Source organism: Pseudoliparis swirei, chromosome 3 (assembly GCF_029220125.1).
Source record: "Pseudoliparis swirei isolate HS2019 ecotype Mariana Trench chromosome 3, NWPU_hadal_v1, whole genome shotgun sequence".
In the NCBI taxonomy this organism is placed as follows: Eukaryota; Metazoa; Chordata; class Actinopteri; order Perciformes; family Liparidae; genus Pseudoliparis; species Pseudoliparis swirei.
In genome coordinates, this window is record NC_079390.1 from 4,858,903 (window position 1) to 4,884,220 (window position 25,318).

The 25,318-nt window shown below is 47.0% G+C and overlaps 2 protein-coding genes across 2 annotated transcripts in view; both read right to left on the reverse strand.

Annotated features, from left to right (window-relative positions):
- The window catches only part of mtnr1bb (melatonin receptor 1Bb), a 30,334-nt gene extending 27,411 nt beyond the window's left edge, over positions 1 to 2,923 (reverse strand). The window contains exon 1 of the mRNA XM_056411803.1: positions 2,716 to 2,923. Coding sequence (XP_056267778.1) covers positions 2,716 to 2,923 — 208 coding nt within the window. The remainder of the gene's footprint in view (positions 1 to 2,715) is intronic.
- Positions 2,924 to 11,415: 8,492 nt separating this feature from the next.
- LOC130191992 (protocadherin Fat 3) overlaps positions 11,416 to 25,318 on the reverse strand; it is a 98,399-nt gene continuing 84,496 nt past the window's right edge. Inside the window, exon 52 of the mRNA XM_056411804.1 lies at positions 11,416 to 13,991. Coding sequence (XP_056267779.1) covers positions 13,447 to 13,991 — 545 coding nt within the window. The 3' untranslated portion in view covers positions 11,416 to 13,446. The remainder of the gene's footprint in view (positions 13,992 to 25,318) is intronic.

Genomic DNA, 25,318 nt, shown 5'->3' on the forward strand with positions numbered 1-25,318 from the left:
CGGGTACCGACGAAGTCGGAAAGCGTACTGACAAAAAGTAATTGCTCAATACTACGGTATGTTGAATGAGGGTGGATATAGTATCTTGGGGTGAGGGGCGTGGTGCGTCAACACGTTGAAATCAATATTATTTGCATATGGCGGTGAAATAATTTTTTGAAATGTCACAACTTTCATTTTTAAGCCTTTCACTGATCATTAACGTCAATACGATGACTAAAAAGGACGTTGTAAATTACGTTAGACACTAATTCAATCACGCTTGCCATATTGATGGATTTACAAATGGTCTCGAGTTAAATTTCTTTAAGCTTGAATACAAAATTAGCCTCTGTGATTCGGGATTCAAAGCGATGAATAATTAGCCGTAAGCCACATAGTCTAAAACTATTTAAAAATCCATGCTGAAGTGCAGAATGTGGGAGTCTTTTCTTTGAAGACAAGGTTGCCTTCAAATACTCCCGTGTCATGCTCGCGTCCACCTGACTGAGGAGAAAATGAGCGAAACATAAAAAGGAAGTATGCCGTTTTAAAGGATGGACAGGTATTTGATGGGGACAAAACAAGCTATGTTTCCAACACAAAGAAGACAATAAGCTCGGCTGACTCTAATTAAACCAAAAACAGAGTCAAATCTCAAATATGACAGCCTATTCTGCTTTTGAGTTCACGGTGAATGAAATCAGAGGAGATCAAAAATAGGCCCTTGTGTATATTTTATGTCTGAAAATTCCTTAATTCATCTGTATTTCTGTCATTTCCGTTGTACTCGTTCATTTGAGCTGAATGTCACAATTCCCCTGAGTTGATTGGAGGGTTATTGGGATTATCTGTTGCCTCGGGTCGGGTGTGAGGAATGGCTCCTAATTAGGAACTGAGAGCAGTTTGAAGCATTTCCCCTCTTGGCCAAGCGAGGGGGGGGGGGCTTTTCTTTGGGGCTTAAAGAGAGGTGGAAAATTGCACCCCCAGGGCAATCTGATCCCTGCTGGACTTAATGCAAAGCTAATTTTAGTCGATTCAACCCGAATCTCTGGTCTGTGGAACCCTTTGAGATTTCGTGGCCGTCTTTTCTGATGGAGGGTGCTTTTGAACATTCTGAAACCGAGCAGGAATAATTCAAGTACACCTTTTCCGCTCGGTTACTTGCATTAGGGTCTTAGAGTCGGTGCTTGTCTAACAATAACCTATTTGGTTTATTGGTTAATTTTCATTGAAATCCTTGTTATACACATTGTTATCAAAGAAGGATTTCATAAAAATTGAAGTGAGGCTTTTTTTCTACTTTCAATGGGGGAAATGGCGGAATAAGTTTAGAAATCACTCCATTAATGTAACACCCTGTTCTGTTTCTCCTGTGTTCCGTGTCTCCTGTGTCTCCTCTGTGTCTTCTCTGTCTTAATTGTTTAATTCCCTGCACCTGCCCTCAGCCACTCTCGTCTCGTTACTGTCTGATGTCGTACACCTGTGTTTCCCCCCCTATATATTGTGTCAGTCTTTCCCTTGTCTCCTGTCGGATTGTCGTCTCTAGTTCTGTGTCCTTTTCCCGTCGTCCTGTCCGTGTTCCTGGTTCTGCCTGTTTGACCCTGCCTGCTCCGAACCTGGATTCTCTGCCTGCCCCTTTTGGACCTTGTTTTTTTGTAAACCGTTTTGCCTCATTAAAGAGTGCTTTTTTTGTTATTTATATTGCGTCCAGCCTGTCTCTCTGAGCCTCACCCCGTCACAAAGACCTGACAATTAAAGGGTGAGATACTTGTTTTATGAACAGAAAATACTGTGACTGATTCAATAAAGCTCTTGAAAGGGATTCATCATCACAAAGTAGTTGAATTACAACCTCAAGGGTTAATTTGACCTGGAGTGAGGGTTCGGTTAATGCGTACTTCCTTGCTTTATGATCATCATGCTTCACTGCATTAGTCCTCCTGGGTATAGCTTAACTGTTTCATATCATAAAAGGTTTATCGACACAAGTGTTGTCATCCGGGATAATTAACTTGATCTTCATGCGTCGGATTACCTTTGAACTTCACTGGTAAAAATAAGAGGAGTGACGCAAGAGAGACACCACACTGTTTTAGTTGGGAGAGGATAATTGACAATCGTGCGTCTTTGACACACTTAATATTAATTGGAAATGCACATGGTTAAATCCCAGTAGTCCTTGCTGCGTTAGCCATGTGTCCTGCACAGATGCACTTCAGCCTGATATGAATGGTGCTCTGGATAATGTTATTAACTGGAAACTGTAGCCTTTGGATTTAGGTGCAAGCATGCTGACAGAAGGAGGTTGACAGTGACACATAATAATCCAAAAGGAGGCATTTAAAAAAATAAAAAGTTCTCATATGTTCTGTGAATTTAGTAAATTTGAACTTTTTTTGTTAAACTATATGAAATGCACCACTTTTTCTTGGAATACTTTTAACACTGGGATAATGTATGACTGATATTTTGTGGCAAAGTGCACTCAGAGGTCTTTGGGAAAAAAACACGTGGGGGAAAACCCTTTACCCAGAATTCCCCATGTCTGCATAATTCACACTCATGCATAACCTACATTAGAATGCTAATCAGCACGGTAAAAAGTACTCGTTGACGAAAGAGTGCAACGACAACAAATGGTGTTCGTGGAGATGTGATCACTTATCACCAGTAACATTTGTGATCATATAAAAAAAAAAGTGCAAAATCATTGCAAGGGACGAAATATCTTACCAGAATTCCTCAATTTGCGGTTCGTGAACACCGAGATGATGACCAGCAGATTGCCCAGCACGTCCACCACCGTGGTGAAGATCAACACGCTGGCCAGGATGGCTATGACCCAGGCGGGGCGGGCGCTCCCCTCCGTGGCCAGTGTGCGCTCTAGCTGCCCCAGCCGTGGCTCCGTCTGGTTCTTTATGACTGTGAATGTGTCCGGCATCACTGGCCAACAGCCCAACTCGCTGCTTTTCAAGCCTGCGCTTTAAATCCCGCGGGTACCGTCAGTACCGGTGTGTCCTAAACGGAACATGGAGAGCACCTGAATGCACCTCCCCCGAATTCACACGAGAGCGCACGTGAAGTCTCTTTAAAAAAAAAAAAAAAAAGCCGATACGAGTTGTTATATCATGTGGTATACTCACATGTGACCTAGATATAAAGTTACATGGGCTTTTTTAGCTTTCCATATTTTCGCACACTTGAGAAAATATAAATTAGTTGTCCTTTGGATAATATGTCATAAAAGAAGGTCCAGTCCACTCATATTTCAAGTCTTCGTCCTCTTCATGCGCCTCTGGCTTGCTGTTTGCCATCTCTGACTGTGCGTGTGCCCACATTGGAGGGGGTGGGGGGGAAGAAAGAGAGAAAGAAGGCTAATTCCTTTCTAAAATGTCACCGCCTCGGGAGTCCTTTTGAAATTAATCATTCGCAAACAAACAAAGGGAGCCAGATTGTCTTCTCGAACCCATTTCTGATGCCCTTTCCATATGCGCCACACGCTATACGACGCAAGTGGTGAATATGACGTCAGGCGCGCGGCGGGATGAGGAGAAATCCACCAGGACTAGAGGACGAGAGGACAAGAGGACGAGAGGACGAAGACGGTATCACACACACACACACGTTCACCTCCGAGCCCGCTTCACATGCGTCTCTCTCTCTCTCTCTCTCTCTCTCTCTCTCACAGATGAGCGCGAGACCATAACACAAAATCTGGTCTTATAATATTTTGCTAAATGTATCTTTTTTGTATTATTAATTAGGATTATTAAAACATGAGTTAGCACAATAACATGTTCAACAATAAAACACACCGAATGGCAATGATTAAAAAAAAACATCGGAGTCAATTTTAATAGTTTTTTGCCAACATGATACCTTTTTTTCTTCTTAACCAATATCACTTAACAAACACAGGCATCCACCACGGTGCGTTTTGTTGCAGCCAGAGCAAGAGGAGATGGGAGGCTCCATTCCCATTTATATAACTGGTGGATTAATATGTCATCGATACTGTCAGTGCCCGTGGCGACACATTGAGGCGAGCGTCATCGACTTTTTGAACTCCTCAATACTGAGCGGGCCGGCTGCAGCGGATGCCCTCGAACGCAGCAGCAGCAGATTAGAGGAGCCCAGTGTCAGCCTCAAAGCAGGGTGATGTGATGACCAGGCGACGGACAGCTGTGGCTGTGAGGTCAGCCGGATTGGCACGGATGTATACTCTTTGAATATGGAGACAAAAGTCAAAAGCAGGGGTCGAACAATATCACAGTATTAAAACATCGAGATAACCAATGAACACAATCTAAATCTGCTGAATGAAAACTTCCCTGGTGATGCTGTGCGTGAGTATGGTGAATGTATAACCGATGGGATTAAGCACTTGCTTATGGCAGTGATGCATATTGTTGTTTGATATTCTAGCAGGAATAAAGAAATGGATGGATAAAGTACGGGCGAGCTGGCCTCAACACCTGGGCATTGACACAACAACCCGTAGTGTACCTGTCCCATAGGCCGTGTTATTGGTGCTGTTCTCCACAGGAGGGAGGATTTTAAGAGCCAGATGGTGCCACACAAAACAAATGTCTGAGTATGCAAGCAAATAGATCAAAAATAGGCTGGTGATATATTATACTGGAGGTATATGTTTCCTTTTTGACAGTATTTAACACGTGTATAACCATATTTGTATTGCAGTCACGCATTAAAGAAACACTTTGGAAAACACTGACTGAGAGGACGGGTTCAGAGGAGAAATATGTTGCAGTCATATAATATATATATATATATATATAAATAATATCCCATGTGATTATCAAAATATGTCTCAGAGGTTTGTGAATGTGAGGAATGTCTGATCACCATAAGGTGGGTGTGTTTTCTGGACTTTCAAGATGTAACCTAGGATACTCAATGGGTTAAATAACTGTAGTTATCATGAACTACATACAAAAATATATATAATTAATAGTGTTACAACATTATTGTTTATAGATGACATACCAACTTTCAGCAAATGGCTTATTTGAAAATAAGAAACCTGTGGCCCTTTCTCAATAATAATCAATTCATATTTCCAGAAAATATGTTTTGTTAAAAGATGTATTCATCTTTTTATGAAGGGCACATAACTAGAAATCAGAATTTGAGACAAAGCGAGACTGAACTTGGGTTTTCTTTTCCACGTATCTGTCAGTTCATAAAGTTTGGTGCACAATCTTGCACCGATGTGCAGAGGGAGAACCTTTTGTAATCTATCATTCTGTCCTCAGGGTCAAGAAATCATTTAAAATTGAAAAATGTTACCGTTTGGAAAAGTGTCTTTGGATGAAACCGCAATACTTATTTATTGATAACGTTTTGAACTCTCATGTTGCACCGTAGGTGTGTTTTCTGCGTTATAAATGTCCTTACATTTGAGGAATCAAATGCACTGTGAAGGCTGTACTCCCACAGGCATCACACAGTTCAACAAAAACCTTATACAAAATTGTACAGTTTTTGCAATATCAGCAAATCCAGACAATAAAGCTGCTGAACGATAACGAGCTGAACCCTGAGAACCACGAGGCAGGCAAATATTTTCGCAACATTTTCGATCCATCACTCCCGCCTCACCTCTGTTTGAGGCGGCATTTCTTTACAAGATCAGATCAAAGTGGTGATGGTAATCACGTCCAACGGCGTATCGCCTCGTCAAATCGGCATATCAGAGTGCAAGTCAAGAGTTATGGAGGGTCGCATAAACATACGAGGTTTGTGTAGTTTGCCAAAGGATGCCGTGAGAGGGTTCCATTTGAATATGATCTCTATTTAAGGGAACAGCAAGATTAAATAAAGGTCAAAGTGCAAAAGCATGACTGGAGCATAATTCAATTCAGATGGTTTATTTTGTATGGCCCATTCTCACAAATTACAAATTTGCCTCAGAGGGCTTTACAATCCGTACACATACGACATCCCTGTGAAAAACATCGGATCAGGAAAAACTCCTAAGAAATAGACAAAAAACCTTCAGGAAAAAGAAGTGAAGAATCAGCCAGGCGAGCAACAGAGGAGGATCCCTCTCCAGGATGGACAGGGGCAATAGATGTCATGTGTACGGAAGGACAGATTAGAGTTAAAACACATTCAATGAATATATTATTTTCATATTCATTGAATGTATTTTAAACTCTAATCTGTCCTTCCGTACACATGACATCTATTGCACCTGTCCATCCTGGAGAGGGATCCTCCTCTGTTGCTCGCCTGAAGGTTTCTTCACTTTTTTTCCCCGTGAAGGGTTGTTTGGGAGTTTTTCCTGATCCGATGTGAGGTCAAAGGTCAGGGATGTCTATGTGTACGGATTGTAAAGCCCTCTGAGGCAAATTTGTAATTTGTGAAAAATGGGCTATACAAATAAACTGAATTGAATGAATATGACAGAATGTGTGAATAGTTGGTCGTAGGCATGATCCACGATCCAGACCTCCATGATCCATCAGGCAGATGGAGGTAGAGAGGAGGAGTGGGCGGGGCATCAACAGGGCCATGGCATAGTTGGTAGTAGCCATAAACGCTTCCTACATTCAAATCATTCTGATACATCTCAGTAACCGGTCATGTGACCACAGTGGAAGCTATGGTGGAAGACGTTTACATGTGACAAGGATAATCTATTTTATTACCTTCGCATTGAAAATGCGGAAGGTTATGTTTTGATCGCCGTGTATTTATTTATTTATTTGTATGCGTGTTATTCGCATAACCAAAAATGTTTTAAACCGAATCGCATGAAATTTGGTGGGATGATTGGTTATTATCCGGGGACCATTTGATTAGATTTTGGGATTTATCGGGTCAAAGGTCAAGGTCAAGATCATGAAAAGGTCAACATATTCTTGAATCGCATGAAATTTGGTGGGATGATTGGTTATTATCCGGGAACCATTTGATTAGATTTTGGGATCAATCGGGTCAAAGGTCAAGGTCATGGATAGGTCAAAATCATTTTTTTTACCATAGCACGGTACATTTCTATCCAATTGGCATGCAACTAATGCCAACATGTTCATAATTCAATGCCCAATCTTGTGATATGCGAAGGTATGCGCACTACCGAGTGCCCATTCTAGTTGTTTATGCACTAATAATAACAAGGAAAGTATGAAGAGGTTGCAGCATTAAATGTAGGATTGTGGATACATAACGGGGAAATGCAGAAGGTGAGACCGGCATCCCAACATCTTCCCCTGTGAGATAAATAATCGTCTATATCTGTGATATATAAATGTGATCATGTTGAGAGGTTTTGCATAATCCAATGACAGTTATGCACTTTCATGACACAATGGAGACAAAATAAATAAAGGACGTGAAGAATGCAGGGGCGGGCGGTTGATGAAGTGGGGCTCATACACAGCTTCCTCTGCTCAGTCAAACACCACTAAGAGCAGCTCAGTCGGAGCAGTCGTGACCCCTTCCCGTTACCCCCCCCCCCCCTTTCCATTACCCCCCTCCCTCTCCTCGTACCATAGGCATGTTGCGCCCGACTATACTCATATGATTACAGTATTCATGAATAACACGTGATGAAAGTGCTTCAGAAACAGACGGTATTTGCGACCATTATGGTCATGTAATTGTTGTGTGATTGTGTGTGTGTGTGTGTGTGTGTGTGTCTTCAGAAGCAGATGTTGGGCACATAGATGAGGTCTGGCAGGGTGTGTGTAATCCTGGTGTTATTGAAAACAGCATGGTTATATAATCATCCACACACACAGCTACCCCTCAATAAGCAGAAACCGGGGAACGGTACAGTCTCTCGTATACTTTTTCCCACTTTTCTATACAGCTCACATCTTTTTCCTTACATGATCTATCCTTGTCCTTTTATGTAAAATCCATTCAACCACCGTCTTTCAATCCTTTCCCATCCATCCGGACAGATCTGCAGGAATGTCATGAGAGAAGAAAGAAAGGGGTGTATGGAGGAGGGGTTATGTATTGAAAGGGTTAAAGTGGCTTAGCTGATGCTATATGGTGTAGATGCCAGATGGTCCAATGGAAAGCCAGCAGAGCTACAGGGACTGGCAGGTCCTCATCAGCTTCCTCTGATGCATGATGAATAAACAAAACACTTTGTATCTCTCTCTCTCTCTCTCTCTCTCTCTCTCTCTCTCTCTCTCTCTCTCTCTCTCTCTCTCTCTCTCTCTCTCTCTCTCTCTCTCTCTCTCTCTCTCTCTCTCTCTCTCTCTCTCTGCTCCTGCTGTCCAGTGCTCTTTTCCCTCGCACAACTTTGTGTTTGCCTTTGTGGTTTGACCTTGTGGCTGTCACTAAAGAGCAGCCAGCATGAAATACACTAACACATATATTAACTCGAATGGGCACTTGGCCGTGCTATGGTAAAAAGAAGATTTTGACCTATCCACGACCTTGACCTTTGAACCGATTGATCCCAAAATCTAATCAAATGGTCCCCGGATAATAACCAATCATCCCACCAAATTTCATGCGATTCGGTTTAAAACATTTGTTATGCGAATAACACGCATACAAATAAATAAATAAATAAACAAGAATGGGCACTCGGTAGAGCGCATACCTTCGCATATCACAAGATTGGGCATTGAATTATGAACATTTTGGCATTAGTTGCATGCCAATTGGACAAAAATGTATCGTGCTATGGTAAAAAAAAGATGTTGACCTTTCCATGACCTTGACCTTTTACCCGATTGATCCCAAAATCTAATCAAATGGTCCCCAGATAATAACCAATCATCCCACCAAATTTCATGCGATTCAAGAAGATGTTGACCTGTTCATGACCCTTGACCTTTGACCCGATCGATCCCAAAATCGAATCAACTGGTCCCCGGATAATAACCAATCATCCCACCAAATGTCATGCGATTCGGTTCAATACTTTTTGAGTTTTGCGAATAACACGCATACAAATAAATAAATAAACTAGAACGGGCACTCGGTAGAGCGCATACCTTCGAATATCACAAGATTGGGCATTGAATTATGAACATTTTGGCATTAGTTGCATGCCAATTGGACAAAAATGTATCGTGCTATGGTAAAAAAAAAGATGTTGACCTTTCCATGACCTTGACCTTGGACCCGATTGATCCCAAAATCTAATCAAATGGTCCCCGGATAATAACCAATCATCGCACCAAATTTCATGCGATTCGGTTCAATACTTTTTGAGTTCTGCGAAAGATTTTGACCTGTTCATGACCTTTGACCCGATCGATCCCAAAATCTAATCAACTGGTCCTCGGATAATAACCAATCATCCCACCAAATTTCATGCGATTCGGTTCAATACTTTTTGAGTTCTGCGAAAGATTTTGACCTGTTCATGACCTTTGACCCGATCGATCCCAAAATCTAATCAACTGGTCCCCGGATAATAAACAATCATCCCACCAAATTGCATGCGATTCGGTTCAATACTTTTTGAGTTTTGCGAATAACACTCATACAAATAAATAAATAAATACACGGCGATCAAAACATAACCTTCCGGCATTTTTAATGCGAAGGTAATAAATACACGGCGATCAAAACATAACCTTCCGCATTTTCAATGCAAAGGTAATAAATAAATAAATACACGGCGATCAAAACATAACCTTCCGCATTTTCAATGCGAAGGTAATAAATAAATACACGGCGATCAAAACATAACCTTCCGCATTTTCAATGCGAAGGTAATAAATAAATAAATACACGGCGATCAAAACATAGCCTTCCGCATTTTCAATGCGAAGGTAAAGATGCTGAGAGGGAAGAGTTTGCCAAGAGTTTAACTTATTGGCACATATTGCGTAATCAGTGTGCGAATAATTCAATAAACTGTCAAAGTGGATGACAAATTTGCTCGTATTATATATTTTTTAATCCAGCCCCCCTGACCAGACAGCAGGACTATTTCTACCTGTGGTGTGTTTACACTGTTGTCGATGCTGTGTGCGTGTATACACACATATGGCTGGAGGTGGAGTTGATGTTATGTAAGGTTTGTTTCCGCTAAGGACGCACATCTTGTTGCTAACGACTCATCTTTCTTCTCCCTCTAAAGACTTCAAATGAGAGCAGGATGAACACATGGAATGAGTGAATAGGTGGATTCAGAGAAAGCCGATGTGACACCTGCACCTTTTTTTTCAAGAGGCTTTCGGGCTGTTATCTATCAAGACATATTTAGCATATTATGCTAATTGGGTAAACAAATCAAACGTTACATTGTTGTTGCGACAGACATCTACTAATAGAGAAAACATAGGGGTTGTGATCTCATTGGGATCAAAGCAGCCTGATTATGTTTCTTCTATCAAATCGGGAATGGGTTTTAAAAAGTTCGATGTGAATTATACACGAAACTGCATGATTCTTTTATTCTTCCCGGGTCTTAGGATTCATCTGCTCCCAGGTTCTGCCCTGTACCTGCCTCATGTTTGTCTTTTGTGGTTTATGGTTCCTGCAGGCTGAGAGAGAGAGAGAGAGAGAGAGAAAAGAACTGGAACAAGCCAGCTGACAGTTGACTACGAGCTATTTCTATCTATTGCACTGACACAAACTGGCATGCACTGAAAGATATATGAAGTGTTTCACTCAAAAGTGATCCACTGTTCGAAAAAATTTAACACTTACTCTGACAAAGTGATTGCTGCCATGAAGATACACGCAGCTTTTGCTTGCAGCTGCTGGCTTTTAAATCAAATAAGTGTATTTTACACTTTGAAAAAACGAGGATGGATATGAAAGAGCTTATGACACTATTCTGAAATGTTTCAGACCCATTTAAAGATTCCTTTATTCTCCTAACTATAAGATCTACCACTGAATCGTGACTTATCGTTGTGCATGCATACGCTATTAGAGTGGACCCAAAAGCACGACTCAGACAGGAGTCACAAAGAATACTGTCTTTGGTTAGAAACAGGCTGGGTCAAAAGTTAAAACCGGGAGATCAGTCGAAGAAGCAAACAAGTCCAAAAAGGGGCGGGGCAGGCAGGTCAGGAATATACTCTAATAACGCTGGAGAACTTGGCACGAAAACACAAGACAATCTGGCAGAGGACAAGTGGAAGTGAGGGAGCTAAATAGTGAGGGACTAATGAGGGGATGGGCTGCAGGTGAGAAGGGCGTGAGGACCAGGTGAAGGGAATGAGGGACTAACGAGGGAGTGATCAGAGGCAGGTGAGAAGGTGTGAGGACCAGGTGAAGGGAATGAGGGACTAACGAGGGAGTGAGGGGAGTTGGACTGACGAGATGGTGTGACAGGATGAAAACAACTATTACAAAAAGGAAGGCGTGGAGCTAAACTGTTACAAATACATTCATATAATATGTTCAGGAGTGGGTGAGGGTTTATTCTACTCGCCCCCCCCCCCCCTTCCCTTCCTGATGAAATAAAGTGACATTACAAAAAGTGCTGTATTTATTCATAACAAGCCTGATGATTGTGTTCATGAAGAGGATCCCAAGCAACTAAACGCATTAATAGTGTTATTATGAAATAAATATAGAACAATGAAATGATTAAATTAAGATCTCCTGGTATCAACCTCTGGTAATCTTGATAACATCTGGGAGGCGATACGTCTGAGACGTGTGCGAATACTTCTCTTCAAAACAACCCCCAGCATGTGCCAGTAAAATAATAAAATGCAATTAACTATACGGTTGAGCAAACAAAGTGATTTTGTGTGTGATTTAAAAGGAGTATGAAAACAACACCACAGCATATGTACATACGTCGGTGTGTCAGGTGGGTTTTCTTTGAGTTTTTTATGTTGATAAATTATCCGCTCCAATAGCGACATAAATAATGAATGTGATGACATTGATTCACAGGTAATCCTCGCTATCTCTGCTGCAGCACAGGTGAAGGTGTCGAGAGAACACATATTATTTTCTTCTTCTTCCTCCCGCTTCTAAATGAGCCGTGGGATCGGCGGTGGATTAGTTTGTTTGCTTGCAGCGGGATTATAAAGCGGGATGATAAAAGTAGAAATGTTAATCTTCACCTTTTTAAATTACCAACAGTGTAGCCTATTAACATAAATGTCACGTGTAATCAGAGTGGCTCATTTCTTCTCTTCTTTCATTTACAAAGGAATATCCTGTCTATTTGTTTTAAAGCAGTCTGGTGTGCTTACTTAAAATCCTCCCCGGTCTGCGGTGGGCTCAGACTGGGTCGAGGCTCGGTTTATCCACGTGGCCCTCCTGGCCCTGAGGGACACCAGGTTCAGTAGTCTCTCCAGCTCATCCCCGGAACCTGCCGGACCGCTGGACTCCGGACCGCCTCGGCGCTCCTCTTGCGATCCCCTCCCCTCCCCTGTGCAGTGTTGCCAGATCCGTGGTTTTCCCGCGGAATTGGGCTACTTTTGAAGTGTTGCCGCGGGTTGAATTTGTTGTCCGCTGGTTCGGGTAGACCTATTTTGCATGCAAATTACATGAATATCTTTAAATAAAAAGCCATATTTTAAATGAAATAATGTATTTATATGTAACCTAGTGGGAAAGAGGTGGTAAGCAGTAAAGCCACTAGAGGGCGCTCTATTTTGGGGAAAGTCAGTAGGACCGAACGAGTGCGTCACGTGACTGACTGGTGGCGTTGGTGATTTTTCTCGTGTCAGTAAATGTGTAGTAAATATGTTATAAATGTGTTTCTATGTCAACCTACCAAAAGATGTTCAATAATATGAGCACATTGAAGTTTATAAATGTATTGTATGTCATTAAATGTGCCGATGGTGATGTCAAGAGGTATGATGTTGACTGATTTTGTCACCATGCGGTGCGCGTTGTGAGACGATGGCGGAGTTACTAATGCGCGTCGCTGTAATAACCGTCCTGTCGGGATACGTGCCGTTGTGATCCATGTTTTATATCATTTGTTGTCTGTCCATTGTTCCAGAGATGATGTTTGTTTTTGTTACTTTAGTGCTCTATGGTGTGGGTGTCTGTGAACACCACAAGCATTTGAGCTTGCACCTGTGATACGAGCTGTGAGTATGTGTAATGTCTTGTGTCATTTGTATATTGATGGACCAAATGTTTAATGTTGTTGATTTCAGAGGTAACTGTATGTGTGATTTGTTGTCTTTTGTTTCTGTGTTAGCAGAAGAGTTACCACTGCGGTTTATTTGTGTATTAGATGGATAGAATTGAGTTCAGACACCTAAATTGATTACAAATTACTTTAATACTTCTCTTCAACATAAAGAGAATTCGAGAAATAAAGATCCCGAACTCTAGTGTTGCGTCTGGTTTATTATTAAATTTCACCGGCCTACATATACCCAAATCCTACCAAACTGACTACAGATCAGCACGTACACACATGGACATGGACTTCAAAAGCAGTGTATATGGTTTGGCACGGGCATATTTTGAGTTCTGATATTGGGCTGGTTTTTGGGCTGGTTTTGATTGGCCATTGGGCTGGTTTTGTCACACAGACCTGGCAACCCTGCCTGTCTGTGAGTCGCACGCCCTCAGGGGGGGCAGGAGTTGAGCCGGGTGCAGGTTGATACCCGGGGGGCTTCCCGGGTACCCTTCGTAGGCTCGCCGGCTCGGAGGCAGAGTGTCATAAAGGCCCTGCGCGTCTTCCCCTCGCTCCGGGTCACGGCCGGACTCTCGGTATTCCTCGTAAACGGGCGAGGAGCTGCCGTCGCGGTCCGGCTGGGCCCCGGCGTCCCCGCTCGTGTCCTCCCCTTCCCCGTTGTTCCTTCTTTTCTCTTCTCTCTCCAGGATGCGTTTCCTCTCCCACTCGCCCGTCTGATTCCTCTCCCACTGGAAGGTCCTCCTCCCGCTGTCCCGTCCTCGCTCTCGGCCCCTGTCCCCGCCGCCGCCGTGGCCCGCCGCTTTGTAGTCCAGCTGGAGGGACCGCGTGCTGCCTCCTCGCCTCATGCTTTGCTGGGTCTCGCTGAGGTTGCGATGGGATCCCGCCGGTGACAACCAGCTCGACGTCCGACTGGTCGACTCCCATCGGTACGCTGAAACAGGAAAAGGACAAAATAAACCTTTTTGAAGAGTTTGGAGTAAGTAGAGGCGACCTACTTAACAAAATACTTTGTTGTTGTTGTTATCACAGACTGTATTACGAGCCTGCACCTTTATTCTCTGAACAACCCGCTGCTGCTGGAAGTATGAAGTTCTCTCTTGAATTACAAACAACCGTTCTGCAATGCACGGCGTGAGCAAGGAATGAGATCATCTATCTCGTAGGATCAGCCCACCTGGTTGCATAATTCATGGTTAGGTTAATGAGCAGTGAGTGTAGAAATATCATATTGATGAAGAGAGCAAAGCCAGGGGGGTTATCCTCTGTGTGGGACACTTCATGAGCAGAGCCAGCTCCGTGCTATAGAATGCATGACACGTGCGGACAAAGATATCTAATCCAACGCATCAGAAAACCACGTGGGAGTTCTTAGTGCATCCCATGCTGCTCAAATAATGAAGCATAACAAACATACATTCTTTTCTCTCATCATATTGGCCTATTTGTCCTTTTAAATGCAGTTGTTTCTGCAGCAAGCAATATTTGGTGAGACACTTTGACACGAGCACAAACTCACGAGCGCAGAGCTAACATTGGAGGACGCGTTTGTACCCTGAACCCGGTGGGTGATTTGGAAAGACAATTCCATTCATGGAGGAGTTCTGTGTCTGAAATAAAGCTTCTTGTGCTGGCAGCGGCGTGAAATGCAACTGAGAACAAACAGACTTAGTAACTATGACAGTTAACACTGTTTTTTAAGACGGCAGCACAATGAACTGACGAGCATCAGGTGCAACTGGATCATGCACTTTTATGTTTTCTTTTGATCGTAGAAAGCTGTTTTATAACGAAAAATGTGCTGCAGGAACTAAATTCAGTATCAAATACACTTACCCAATCTGAATCCTTTTACAAATCCTTGATCAAGCCACAAGACATACATAACTACAAGATTTAATTAAGATATTTATCGGCTTTCATTGGCTAGGAAAGCCAAAATGGTCTTTTAGTGGAAGCTTAATTAATCATTAACATGTTGATATTAATGCCAATTTGTAGCTAAAATCTGGAGCTGATGTGAACATAAAATGTACATTTATATATTAGACACATTGATATCAGAGGTGTTGCCAACTTACTTTAGTACACACACTTTTTTAATATTTATAAGAGGGGTAACTATTATAGCCCAGCGGCATAGTAAAAAATACGAAACCAATTGTTCAAATTGTTCTAAAAGCACCAAAATTGGCACACATGTAGATTAATACATTCTGAACAATTTTGGATATGGAGGCATTCAAGATTCTCCCCGTACCATAATTTGTCTTTTTGTGGATGCTAGAGGTGATAAGTGTGCTAGAGGTGATAAGTAGTGTACAATTACACATACTTGTGTGCTTACCAAATAAAATGGCTACCATTTTACAAGAAAAATGAATTTTACTTTGCAGCGGCAGCGGTGGTGGCAGTGATGGCGGCTGCAGTAATAGTATAGTGTTGATAGTCATGGTACTTGTAGTAGTAGCTTGTGGTAACATGGTGGTGTTTTGTGTCTTTGCAGGTGAGGCTTTGATAACCATTCAACTGGTGGTGGATTACAGCAGCAGCAGCAGCACCACCTGACATCAGAGACGCGTTGTTCCAGACTGCAGCCATGGCAAAGAAGTTCCAACTGGTCGATACTTTTGAGCAACGTACTCCCACAACACCTCCTGAGACAAACTGGAAGCTGTGTCTTGTATGTCAAGAGGAGACAACAGAGTCACTTGTGTGCCCAGTACTGTCTAAACGCCGAGACCCTGGGAGTGGATACACGACAATGGCTGCAAACTTGGTCAAGTTTGATGAACTAGGAAAACTGCCAAGAACTGTTCAGTTACAGAGACTAGATGAAGGACAAGGTGTTGAGGCGACAATGGTTGCCCACCAGGCCAAGTGGCATAAAACATGTATGCTCCAATACAATAACACAATGCTACAAAGAGCAGAGAAGAGACTCATCGCAAGCAGCTCAGCATTTGGTAGTACTGACAATGTCCCAGGCAACCCCGCCAGAACACACTCTTCAGAAGCCACTACCAGCGGCACCTCCTGCTTTTTCTGTGGAAAGTCTGGCACAGAGACCCTACATGAAGTAGCAACCTTCCAGGTGGACACACGCATACGGAAGTGTGCAGCGCAAGTTGGGGACAATGAACTCATGGCCACGCTCAGCATGGGTGATATGGTGGCTCTGGAGGCCAAGTACCATTCCAAGTGTTTGTTGGCTCTTTACTATCGTGCAAAGACCACTGTAGAAGCCGAGCAGAAAACTGACCATGAAGGTGTGATGTCAAGAATCGTACTGGCTGAACTGGTCCTGTATATCGAGGAAACCCACCTAGAAGAGGGCACCGCCCCAGTCTTCAGACTCGCAGATCTTGCAAAGCTATACACGACAAGAATGGAACAGCTCGGGGTTGCTTTGTGCAAGAAAGTTAATAGCACAAGGCTGAAAGAGCGCCTGTTAGCCCAGTTACCAGGCCTGAGATCCCAGAGCAAAGGCCGAGATGTTCTACTAGCGCTTGATGAAGACATTGGTGAAGCGCTAGGCAAAGCTCTGCAGCAAGACTGTGACACTGAGGCAGTTCACCTTGCGCTGCTGCACAGATAGTTCGGCGATATATGTTTGAAGACACTGACCGATTCCGTGATCATTCCCAGGCGGTTGTCAGGAGGACTCTGTGCAAACGTACTAGTTGCAATGGTAAATATGGTGCTGGATGGCCCCAGCATCAAGAACCAAAGCCATTCCTCTTCGAGACAAGCAGCTCTTTCCATTGCGCAGCTTCTCAAGTTCAACAGTGTCAAGCAAAGTCGGAAACAGGGAGCAACCAAGACACAGGAGCCTCCAGCTGTCAGACACAGTACGTCTCAAGAAACTCCTCTTCCAACCTATGTTGGGCTGATGCTGCATGCTGAAACACGCAAGAGAGGACTTGTGGACAAGCTCTTCTCTGGGCCTAAGCATCTCATATGACAGAGTCCTGCGTCTTTCTGCCCAGATGGGAAACAGCGTGTGTCAGCTGTACCGCATAGAGCAAGTGGTCTGCCCGCCTACCCTGCGTAGCAATGTGTTCACAACTGCGGCTGTGGACAACATTGACCACAACCCAAGTGCCACCACAGCCAAGAATTCATTCCATGGAACAGGAATCTCGCTTTGCAACACCCAACGTGTGCAGATGAGGGAGTGGATCGTAGCATTGCTCTCACTGGGCGTGATACTGGATCAAAGACGGTTGAGCCTCTACCAGAATATTACACGGATGTACGTCCTGTTGCTTCCTCTGTCAAAGGCAAACGATCCCAGCTACTTCTGTGACCTCTCTAGACGCCACAACTTTGAGCAGCACATAGAAGATGAGTATATGTGGCTGGAGAACACGAGAAGTGTTCTCAAAGATTATGTTGAGGCTGTGAAAACACATCATGGGCTGCATACCATGCAAGGCACCAAGATCCAAAGCAACCAGTCATCACACCAACGTCCCTGCTTCCTTGTTCCAGGAGAGTGCTCACACTGTGGCAATGATCAGACACTCTATTGATGTAGTCAGGAATGCAGTTCAACATCTCAACCCAGGCCAAACTCCAGTTCTGACTTGCGACCAGCCACTATTCACTCTAGCAAAACAGATCCAGTGGAAGTGGCCAGACACATATGGAGAAGACCAACTGGTGGTGATGTTCGGGGGGTTGCATATTGAGATGACGGCACTGAAGACCCTGGGTGACTGGTTGCAGGGAAGTGGGTGGACCCAAGCACTGGTACAAGCAGAGATCACAACTGCAGAATCATAATTAACATAGTGTAGCAAAATCTACGTTATTGTATTACATGTATGTACTGCAGGATTACACAATACTGAAAGTTATTGTATTGGCAACTGTTTATTGTGTCCTCTTCTTGAAGCCACTTAGATTTGTTCATTTATATTAGATCTATCCATAAATGTATAACTGTAAGTACTGTGCCTAGAGACTGGGCTTTTGGTCGACTATATAACTACAATCTGACCATACTGTAAACTCCGCATCTGTGTATTATTTTGACTACCATTCCATTGCAATTTTGCCAGCAATTTGAAATAAAAAAGCAACTTGAGCAATTAGTGTGTTCCTGAAATCATGTACTGGTTATTAGAGGTATTATGTCATTGAGTATTGGAATCTTCATCAAATGTCCACTTTTCCACAAAATGGCGGCCAGTTTGGGGGCCATTTTTGAGAAGATTCATCTAAATATATGTTAAACACTTATTGATGTTAATTCTGATGTAAAAAAAAGGAATTTTGGCCCATCTAGCACCATACTAACGACACATAATGAAGTCTATGTAATGACGCTAATGGTAAATGGCGGCCATTTTGAACAATGGCCGCCATATCTTCCACAGGGCTAATCTTGAATGCCTCCATATCCAAAAATGTTTAGAATATATTAATCTACATGTGTGCCAATTTTGGTGCTTTTAGAACAATTTGAACAATTGGTCTGCTATGCCGCAGGACTATTAACATTGATATATTTATGAATATATATGGGAGAACATTGATGTTTCACTGGAGACATGTTGTTACTTTTGGTGTTTGAAAGTGGAAAGTATAGCGAAGAATACTGATTCAACATTTTTTTAAGACTATGCTGATATTGATCATTTTAATCAACATGGTGCTAAAGAAAGAACTATCTCATCCTGGTCCTCGGCTTTAAGCAACATTCAACAATATATATAATTGTAACATAATATAATACATTACCTTATATAATATCTGGAGATGTATGAGGGGGGTGGGCCTCGCCGTCAGTGGGAGGAGGGTACATTTACAGTATTTATGTGTGTGTATGTATTAGGGTATGCAGGTATGTGCATATATATATCAATATGTGTGCAGGTTTTTGCATGTCTACCCGTATTTATATATTTATATATATAATTTTTTATTTATTTTAATATGTTATGTTTTTTGTCTGAGTACCTTTGCATATACATATATATGTATATATATACACACATATATGTATATATACATATATATGTATATATATATTCATATATATATTGTGGCAGCCAGCCACGGACGAGACCACGAGGGGAAGTAAGGGATGGGAAATACCGACTGTTCCCTGTACTTCCCCACTGCGGCCCAGAGAGGGAGCCAACGGAACACCGACAGCCAGACGACAAAAGTGAAAACACCTGGTGAGCCACGACCCAAAACGGAAGCCAGGGTCACTCGATGCACCAGGGGGCCAGCTGACCCGAGTGGGATCGAGGCCCACAGCACCCCGAGGCCACAGATGAGGAGCATCGGCACCAACCTGACCAGCGAGCGAACCCTGAACTCCCAGAACGGATGCACATGGCCACAGCGGTCCCCCGACGACCCATGGGTTACAACCACAGGCTGGAACCCGCTGTCACGCTAGCGGACGCCACCGCCCGAGATTCTGAGCGCAGGGCGGCTGGCGACGAGTCGCCCCCCTCCCGGAAGACACGACTGTCCAACAGGAGCACCGTCAACCACCAGGAAACACCATGCGAACCGGCCCCACAGCCCCGCCACCAACGTCCCGGGCGGGACGCCACTCGCCAGGCGCCGCCAGGAAGGGCGCGAGGCCAGGTCTCGGCCCGCCTCCCAGGCAGCCCATGGCACCGCCTGCAGGGACGCGACCACTCGACCGACCCTCACGAGCGAGCCAGCACCGGATGGCGAGGAGACGGGAGCGAGCCCGGAGGCCCCGCTTCCCCAGCACACTGAGGACATGTTCACGACCGCGCCCAAGCAGTCCGGGAACCTGCCTCGCCCAGCCCAGAGTCACCAGGCCTACAGCAGCCAGTCTCATCGGGCGGGTGCACCGCATTCCACACTTTGCCATCAAATGCACACCAGGGTCGAGCCCGCACCCAGGACCCAGGCACCCACGCCACGGCTGCGGCGCCACCCCAGCTCCCGCCGAGCCCCACCCAGAAGAGACCACCCCAGAGCAAGCAGAGCCAGCCCAGGCAGGAACAGGACCCTCGAGCCGTCACCGAGCAACGGTACCGCCCATGGCACCCCGCATCGCTGTCGTGGCCGGGCTGACCTCGGCCCGGAGATCCTCCTAGCCCAGCCACGCCAGGATGTACGGCTCACCAGCGCTCTCACAAGCCTGAGCACGCCGCTCGTCAGGGATCCGGAGACACACTTAACCCACTTTGTCCTCGAATCATGAACCATTGCCGAAACATCGAACAACAGTACCACCCAGACCGACGGCGCCAGCGCAACCACCCTCAGACAGGGTGTAGAAAGACGCCGATGGAAGGAAATTGGACTGGCCAGGCATCAGCATCCGTGAAGGTCGCGCTGTCCGCGAGCCAACAGGAGACAACCCAGACCCCACCCGACCCTAGTCCTTGCAAAATGCCTACCGTGCGACTGGGATGGACCGGGTCAGGGCACGCCAAGGCCCGAGGCCTGCAAGTAGCCAGGTACGCCCAGGCCCAGCTCCCACGCACGAGCCTCGGAGCCGAGCAGCACATGTTTCACCGGTGGGACCCGACGAGTTCAGACAAGGCACCCCTCGAGTGATCCGCAGAAAGACCAGCGGCGAGCATGAAGCACTACCAGTTGAAACGTCAGTTTCACCCCGGAGACGGGCTGGTAGTCTCCAACCAGACCCGTCAAACGGAGGGTTTAGGCAGATGGGCAGTCCCCACTAGTCCGAGGTGCGCCAGGCTTCCACAGGACCCGAGCTGATCGACCCCAGAGATTTATGATGGCCAAACGAAGCCTGGGGAACATCACCCCTCATGTGGCCCGGGAAGACAGGGAAATGGCACATTGGCCCGTGGGCAGATCCTGGAGGCCAGCGGCCCAAGACCCGATGTCTACAGACAGGCGACAGCCCGGGAGTCCCGCCGTGAGACGAGTTATGTGCTGGTGCCCACCACGAGTGAACCTGGCCTAATGGCATTTCGGCCACCAACCGATGATCCGTCAGTGAGGGAAATACGATTAGGCGCCGCAGACCCCAGACCGACCCGACTCACCAATGTATGGGTCGCCAGCGCGAGGCTGTGCGGGTATGTCCACCGCCCGTAAAGCGAGGCCGTTGGACATGGGCCGGCCTTCCGAGAGACAACGCCGGACCCCGCAGAGCTGAGACCGCATGAGATGTTTCTCTCACGGAAGCCGGCCATCCATCTGGAAGTCACACAACCGAGCCCGAGGCGAGGCCTACGAACCGCGGGGCCGCCGCCGACCATTAACGGGGTTACAGAACGTCATCGAAATCCCAGGTGCGGCGAGGCGACCATTGGCTGGCCCCAAACCAGCCCAGGTTCTGAATGTCCACCTAAACGATATCCGTTACGTACCCCATTTTCCTGGTGCGAGGACGCCACCAAGCCGATATATCCGTGGACGACCAGACGGCAGGTAGCCCGCCAGCGGCTCGAGAAGACCGACCTTCATCGTCCGACAGCACTACCTAGTCCCGTTGCCACAGGAGGGCCATTCAACGGCTGAGACCGCTCCCGGCCCCCAATATGAGAGCTACGATTACATCATGGGGAGATTGGGGACGCATCTCCAGCAGGTCCCGCCGTGTGAGGCCGACGCTGCGGCACCCCTTCGCCTCGGCTCGCCGTTCTGGCGGAACAATGCGATGTCATCCCAGGCAGGCCGCCTCGGTGATCTGAGTGGCCCACGACCCCAACCAGGCATGCGAACGACGGGCTGCCCGCATTCCGCCCAGGGCCCACTCCGACAGCCTCGCATGACCCACGGACCTCACGCGACGCGGCAGATAGGCACAGAAGACAGGACGAGCATTAAACCTCAATTGAGCCTTTGTGGTCTGGTGACCCCTTCTACTATCTCCAGCACCCGCGGTGGTGCCGTTCTATCACAGTGGCAGAAGGTGCCCCATGACTAGCAAGATTAAACTGTCCACGACCCAACTACTCGCGATCGAGAAGAAAGTTTATTTCGCTAAGAGTTTTATTCAATGGGGCGATCTCCCCTCCCCACTTCCGTCTGGTGTAGGGCTTCCTCCCGCTTTCCTGCCCTTCATCCGTGGTTGCCGCTCCGCGTCCACAGGTCGAGCCGCGCATGAGTGGATCCACTGTCCCTGGCTTTTCGGTGGCCGCCGCCTCCCTTGGGCTGAGGGGGTGTAGCAAGAGGACCACAGCGGTAATGTGTGACCACTATTCCCTGTTTCCCCGCCAGGGTGGCCACACGACAGCCTCCCAGTGAAAACACCTGGGATTGGAGCGGGCGGCCCATCCCCCAAGGCGCCTCCGGGACATGGCATCCGTGCTCCATGCGCGGCCCCGGACCTGTGGACGACGGAGAAGGCAAAGGATTGAAGGGACAGGAACCAGCGAGTGACCCTGGCATTAGTTTCTTTTGTTCCTTGACATCCAGACGAGTGGCGTGGTCCGTGACAAGGGTGAAGTGTCATTCCCAACAAATAATATTTAACTCTTCCAACGCCCATTTAATGGCTAAACATTTCTTCTCGATCGCCGAGTAGTTTTGTTCTCGGCAGCAGTTTTCTGCTGATATACGAATGGGGTGTTCCTCCTTCTTGCAGCTGTGATAGAACGGCACCCACCCCTGTTTCCGGCGCGCCTGTCTGGACGATGAGGGTTTGGAGAAATCGGGGTCACCAACACTGGTCCTGAGCAGAGCGCCTCTTGAGCTCTTGAATGCCTTCCGCCTCTTCTGTCCACAGGATCCGGCCGGCCACGGCTCTTGGTGAGGTCCGTGAGGGGTGCTGCGAGGGAGGAGAAATGGGGACAACCGGCGGTAATAGCTGGTGAGCCCCACGAAGGTTCGCACCTGCTTTTGGTTTGGGGCCGGGCCAGTTTCGACGCCGACCTTGCCTGCCTGGGGTTTGACGATCCACGCCCTATTGTAAACCCCAGGTAATCTGCGTCCCGGGCCGAGGCGACACTTCTTGGGGTTGGCGGTCAGCCCGGCCCCTCTCAGGGCTCTCAGCACGGCGGTGACCTGCTGGAGATGGGTCCCCCACTCCTCCCCATGGATGACAATATCATCTATGTAGGCTGCTGCATATTTCTGGTGGGGCCGAGGACGCGTCCATCAGCCTCTGAAGGTGGCCGGGCCCATGTAGGCCAAACGGGAGCATTAGGTAGTGGAACAACCCGTCGGGGTGATGAAGGCGGTCTTCTCCGGCCGCTGCGCCAGGGTACCTGCCAGTACCCTTGGTCAGGTCTAGGGTGGTGATATATCGGCTGGTCCCCAGCCGCCGATCAACTCGTCCACCCTAGGCATGGGGTATGCCGAACTTGGATATCAGGTTTAGTTGCCGGAAATCATTACAGAACCTGAGGGTTCCGTCTGTTTTGGGGACCAGCACAATGGGGCTACCCACCACTATGGGACTCTTCGATGATCCCGCTCTGTAACATCGTTTAACCTCTTGCCGACGGCTTCTCTCCGCCTCCGGGATTCGTAGGGCCTCAGCTTTACCTTCTTCCCGGCCTCGTAATGATGTGATGTTCCAGAAGGTTGGTATGGCTGCTTCCGTAGAGACACATCTCATGGCGGCCGATCAGCCTCGGAGGTCCCTGGCGTTGTCTCTCGGATAGCTGCTCGCCCATAGGTACCACTACGGCCTCCGTTTTGACGGGCCTGGTGGGAGAGATACAGCACACAGCCTCCCGGCGACCCATTTTTAACAAATTGACGTGATATACCTTCTCTGGTGGTCTTCGCTGGCTGCCTAATGCGGTAGTTGACCTCTCCCACCTTTCGATCACCTCGTAGGGGCCGTGCCATTTGGCCAGGAACTTGCACTCCGAGGTGGGCACCAGCACCAACACTCTGTCTCCGCGCCAACACCCGGGCTGTGCCAGCGCCCTGTTGTAGACACGGCTTGGGCGGCCTGGGCGGCTCCATGTGTTCTCTTACCACGGGCCATATAGTGGCCATTCTCTCCTGTACCTCCTCCACGTGTTCCACCAGGGTCCGATGGGTGAGGGTTGTTGCTCCCAGGCTTCTTTGGCCAGGTCTAGGAGTCCTGGGTTGTCTCCCCGTATAGCAGCTCAAGGAGAAAATCCTGTGGAAGCCTGGGCACCTCACGAATGGCAAACATTAGGTGTGGTAAGAGCTGATCCCAATTCCTTCCATCCGCCGATAACTTTCCTCAACATCTGTTTTAGGTCTGGTTGAAGCGCTCTACCAGCCCGTCAGTCTGAGGGTGGTATACTGACGTTCTCAACTGGGTAATGTTCATGACTCGCATAGGTCTTTCATGATTCGGGACATGAAGGGGTGCCTTGGTCTGTTAATATTTCCTCGGGATGCCTACCGTGAAAACATTAGCATTAGCTCATGAGCTATTCCCTTGGAGGCCATGGTGCGTGGGGAATTGCTTGGTACCTGGTGGCGTAGTCTAGGACTACTAGGATGTATTGGTGTCCTCGGCACTTTTTGGCAGTGGCCTCACCAGGTCCATCCCTATTCGACTAAACGGTACGGCAATTATAGGCAAGGGACTAGGGTCGCGTGATGGGGTCTGGGTGCCACCTGTTGGCACTCGGGACAGCTCCGCAGTACTTTCACGGCTTTTATGCCTGGCCAGTAAAACCTGGCTTTAATCCTCTCTAGGGTTTTCTACTCCTAGGTGGGCTCGAGCTGGTGAGTGTGAGCTAAGCGCAGCACCGTGGGGATAAATGGCTGTGGTACTAACAACAAGTCACTAGTTCCGGAGGCTTTCCGGACAACCTGGTATAATAATGCATTTTTAATGGCAAGTGAGGATATACACGTTGTCTCACCCTCGACGAGTCGTCGATCACAGAGACTTGCTGCAGAGCGCTGGTGAGGTTGACATCCTCGAGCTGGGCAGAGCCGATCTCCGGCTAGAGGCTCAGCCCTTGGGCCCACGCCGGTGTCGTTGTTGAAGGGGAACATGTCCCATTGGTCGGCTTCCCTCTGCTGGGGAAGCGCCTGCCTCTTCCTCGAGGGGGTTCCTTTCCTTCCCTCGCCTCCCCGGTCCTCTTCCTTCCGCCACTACCTCCCGGTGCTGGACTCTCCTTCTGAGATGGGGTCGGTGGAGCCTTGGGGGTCCCTGTCCTGCACAGAGGCGGGTGCCGAGTGGCGCTGCCTGGGAGGCGGGCCGAGGCCCTCGGCCTTCCGCCCTCCCTGGCCAGGCGCAGCCACAGCTGTCTGAAGAGGGGAAGTCCCCGATGAGCACGGCTACTGGTAGGCCTGGTACGACCGCGGTGCCCGAGTATGTTCCCTTTATTGTTTTAA